Below are 4706 nucleotides of genomic sequence, written 5' to 3'. Positions count from 1 at the left end.
CCCACGACCAGATTCTCCGGTTTCACGGGAGGTCGAGTGTCAAAAGCGCGCCGAAACCTGAAAGCACTTTTACTCCCTCTAGCTAAGCAACGGCGCAATGCAATGAATGACACGACACTCCGGATTTAAGCGGATTAAGCATGTACGATTATGTAAAAAATAAAATAAATAATAATAACAATGCAATGAATATAAAATAATTATTAACAAACACAAAATAAAAAGAGAAATAAAGACAGATTAGTAAAAAAAAAAAAAAAAAACACTTCCGGTAGACGCTCGCTACTTCCGTTTTACTTCCGGGCGCGCACATTGCTGTAAAAACAACTGTAGTTTTGCAAGATGAAGATCGTTACCTGGAATATAAATGGCATAAGGACTTTTCGAGGAGGCATTAAACAGATTCTCGACTCACTGGGTGCGGATATAATCTCTGTTCAGGAGACTAAAGTGACGAGTAAGTTAGACGGAGCAGCCAAACATACAACTAGCTATCTGCCAGTCTGTTATGAAAGTAATAATAATAAAAAAAAAAAAGCTACATAAACCAACTACACTTCCTCTCCCAACAGGAGACCTGCTCGACGAAAGAACTGCAATTGTTGACGGATACAACTCCTACTTCAGCTACAGTCGAGGACGCAGCGGCTATTCAGGTGCATGGCATAGTCATAATAATTCAATCTGTGTCCTTGAGTCATGGCTGTGTTGTTTTCTCACTGAATGCATTTGTTCCCAGACAAAAGGACACCCTCTTCTAATCAACAAAATACTGTCGTAATTGATTTTAATGAGTGGACACTTGCAAACCTTTGCACTTGTTATTGCTGCTGCCACACTGATGCACCATGCAAACTAATTATTCACTCCACCATGTCTGATTTGCACAGGGGTTGCCACCTACTGTAAGGACAGCGCCACACCTTTTGCTGCTGAAGAGGGTCTTACTGGTCTGCTCACTAACCATGAAGGGGCTGTTGGATGCTACGGTGACCACACTGAGTTTTCAAATGAGGAGCTGCAGCTTTTGGACAACGAAGGACGAGCTGTCATCACACAGCACAGAATCAAGTGAGAGAAAAATACTCAGCTTTGAGGTTTTCATAAATTTGTTTTCATTTTAAATTGTATATCTGTGCAGGTGTGTGTATTCAAATGACAGAAAAACAATCTTGTTGTCTTGGAAATGCGCTGAAATTGTAAATATTTTTCTTTATGAACTCTCTCTGACCCCACAGGTGTCAAGACAAGGTGCAAAGTGTTACTGTCATCAATGTGTACTGTCCACGGGCCGACCCTGAGAAGCCAGAGCGAAAACAGTTCAAACTGCAGTTTTACAAGCTGCTTCAGTGTCGAGCTGAAGCCTTACTGAAAGATGGCAGGTGGGTGTTTAATTAAAAAAAAAAGAGATGAAACACATGTGTATCCTGCTTTTACCACAGACATGTTGCCTAAATGAAACTGGTTTGTTCTCCAATTTGCAACAATTTCACTTTCTATTGCTGTTTATTTGTGAAAAAAATCTTAACTTTTTACATTTTGACATTAATATTTCACAGAAGGTTTTTTTTAATTCAATGAAACTTAAATGCAATGCAGTTAAGGAAACAACATATTAAAGTCTGCAAAGAAATGTTATAGTTATGCTCATCATGATTTATGGCAAAGGACAGTTCCCCTATGTGGGTATTTATTTGTGGGCACATTATTGTGAAAGTGTTATGATGTTGACTCGAGCAATCAAAGCAATTTCCTTATGTTCTATTTTTCAGCCATGTGATTGTTTTAGGAGACGTAAACACATCTCACCGGCAAATAGACCACTGTGACCCCAGTGATAATGTAAGTAAAAGGTTACAGGTCTTCATGCTAAAATAAGGTTAACAGATGTTAAACAGGTTTAGGTTTAGGTTTATTTATTTAGCACACATTTATATTCAATGGTGCAAGGAGGGAACGAAGCTGATTGGCTTGTACATAAGTTCCACCCCTGTCACTAATTACAACAAAACAAATTTCTCTGGCTAACAAATAAACATGGAGAAAAAAAAGGAGATAAAGTGCATACATAATCAACGTTATATGAGCAAAATGAGGAGATAGAGAACAAAGTGATCAGTAACAAATAGAGACAATGGAAATAAGGTACAAAAAATAGATTGAAATCATAAAAAAAAGACAGTAAGGATGTGGGATATGGAGAGAGCGGGAAATTCAAGAAAAGTTAAGATGTATTTTTAGCTGCTTTTTAAAGAGTGAATAGGAAGATATGGATCTTGTATGAAGGATTAATAGAATATTATATTTTTTGCCTAATGTTATACACTACTCTACCTACTTTGTTTTTCTCATTGCCTAGGATGACTTTGGTGAAAACCCGGGCAGGAAATGGCTGAATAGGTTCTTGCACAGTGACGAGACAAAGGAGGACGAGGATGAAGAGCGACCTAACGAAGAGTCTGATCTTCCTACAGCAGGTCTGGACCACGGTGGAAAATTCGTAGATACGTTTCGCTATTTCCACCCAACTCGAACAAACGCCTTCACGTGCTGGTCCACGATGACCGGAGCACGGCAGACCAACTACGGCACACGCATAGACTATATATTCGCTGACTGGCAGCTGGCCAGGGACCAGTTTGTGGGAGCGGACATCATGCCGGAGGTGGAGGGGTCGGACCACTGCCCCGTTTGGGGGCAACTGAGCTGCCCTCTCCTGCCCAGCTCCAAACCTCCTCCCCTTTGTACTCGTTACCTGCCAGAGTTTGTCGGCAAGCAGCAGAAACTCTCCCGCTTCCTTGTTAAAGTGGACCAAAGATCAGCTCAGTCGGAGCAGAGAGAGGCGTTGCCTGGATCTCAAGAAGAGGAGGAAAGAAGGGAGAATCTAAACCCGGTACCGGTCAGTGCTGGAAGTGGAAACCCCGCTGGTAAAAAACGGACATTAACGCCAGATCCTGTCGTCCCAAAGGGGAAAAAGACAAAGACGGTAAAGGCTTCTTCAAAGCCACAAGGTAACCTCCTCTCCTTCTTCAAACCTAAACTCACAACAAGCGTCACTCCCTTCACCGAAGCTGCCACCAGGCCGTGTGAAAAAACCTCAAGTACCTCAACCACAACACAAAACCCCCAGAAAGCGCCATCCGCAGCTGGAGACGTTGACACGTCAACCTCAGTCACACCTACAGAAACAGAACCGGACCAACAGGTGAAGACAAAACATCCAACCACCCCACAACAGCTCGGTGGTGGCGGTAGCATCGGGCGCTCCAACGGCACCAAAGGGGCGTCATTGCATGTGTTTTGGAAGTCGGTGCTCCACGGGCCGCCTCCTCCGCCCCCCTGTAAAGCCCACGGCGAGGCCTGCGTGCTGCGAACGGTGAAGAAAGAGGGGCCGAACATGGGCAAGCAGTTCTTCGTGTGCGCCCGTCCCCAGGGTCACGCCTCCAACCCCGAGGCCCGCTGTAATTTCTTTGCGTGGGTTGAGAAGGGGAAGTGACACGTTCAATGAATGCACGGACCAGGGTTTTTTTGTTTTTCCTGACTCATTATGAGTAAAAGCTCTTACTCAAACAAGTACTGTAGGACTTTCGTCTTTCCACTGGTTTTAACTGTTTAACTGTTAACTGATTATGTGTTCTTTCTTAGTTAAATAATAAAAGATAATAGTTTTCTATTACTTTTGAGTTTGGTTTTATTTGTTCTTAGAGCTGAAATGGTTTTGTTAAAGCAGAAGTAAGCGGAATATTTGTGTTAATATAAGTCTTAAATAGTTATATCTTCCGACAGCAATCACTTACATAGAGTGTTTGGTCTGAAACACGGGTCTGTCAGTCACTCTGCTCTGCTCTGAGCCGAGGAGAAAACTTTCCTTGTATTGTATTCCTTTCCTACAACCTTTATCCAATGAGGGGAGAGAACGGCATAAAGGGGCGGTCCTCTCTGTGTGTGCAACCAAGGGATGCGCGTGAATGTGGTGACGTAGGGACGAGGGCGGGGACTGCTAACTCCATCGGCTGACAGAAAGTTAGCCAAAACAACCGGATCGCTGACTTCTGCTTTAATGAATGCTGCATCCAAATTCCAACTTTGACTTTTTTTACATTATTGTAAATTGAATATCTTTTTGGAAATTATAATTGGCCCTTTCACTTTTTTTTTTGAATGATCATCTCTGTATGTATGTGTTGTAACCCTATAACCCTATTTATATGATTTACTGATGTGTTATTACTTGTTATTTATTTATTTTTGTCACCATGGAGTTGCTGTCCACTAGATGGTGACACAAAGCAGATGGTCAGAAGGAGAAATTAGAAGTAACTTTCCACACAGCCACACTTTTTTTTTTTTTCTATTGACACCAGCAGCTGCACGGCCACACAAACCACTGTAATGTTGGCCAGTAGGCCGTGTATTTCTGGCAGATTGTAGTTTTTATTTCTCACCTTTAGGTTTAGATTACAAGTAGAAAAGCCAGGGCTCACAGTGCTGGCAGGCTCCAGATAAATGTTGGAAAGAAGAAAGGCAGCAGCAGCAGCAGCAGCAGCAGCAGCAGCAGCACCACCACACGTGGCTTCATCTCATCTGGGAGGAGCTTGGCCTCTGACATGACAGGAAATTTTTAAGGCGCGAATCTGTCCTTCTTCCTGCCATTATTTCTCTCCCACAGCGGCATGCTTTTGCCGATTTTTAGATGTGAACCAGCC

The 4706-nt window shown here is 42.8% G+C and overlaps 1 protein-coding gene across 1 annotated transcript; it reads left to right on the top strand.

Moving 5' to 3' along the window:
• The first annotated feature begins 313 nt into the window (after positions 1-313).
• Positions 314-3504, top strand: apex2 (APEX nuclease (apurinic/apyrimidinic endonuclease) 2). The gene is made up of 6 exons (XM_083975313.1): positions 314-457; positions 573-656; positions 891-1071; positions 1239-1382; positions 1773-1842; positions 2360-3504. The coding sequence occupies exons 1-6, from the start codon at positions 343-345 to the stop codon at positions 3494-3496; spliced, it is 1731 nt and encodes a 576-aa protein (XP_083831439.1). The 5' UTR covers positions 314-342; the 3' UTR covers positions 3497-3504.
• Positions 3505-4706: the final 1202 nt, after the last annotated feature.

Source organism: Trachurus trachurus (genome assembly GCF_905171665.1).
Source record: "Trachurus trachurus genome assembly, chromosome: 7".
In the NCBI taxonomy this organism is placed as follows: Eukaryota; Metazoa; Chordata; class Actinopteri; order Carangiformes; family Carangidae; genus Trachurus; species Trachurus trachurus.
The sequence above is the reverse complement of the archived record's forward strand: the minus strand, read 5'-3'. Positions and strand labels throughout refer to the sequence as shown.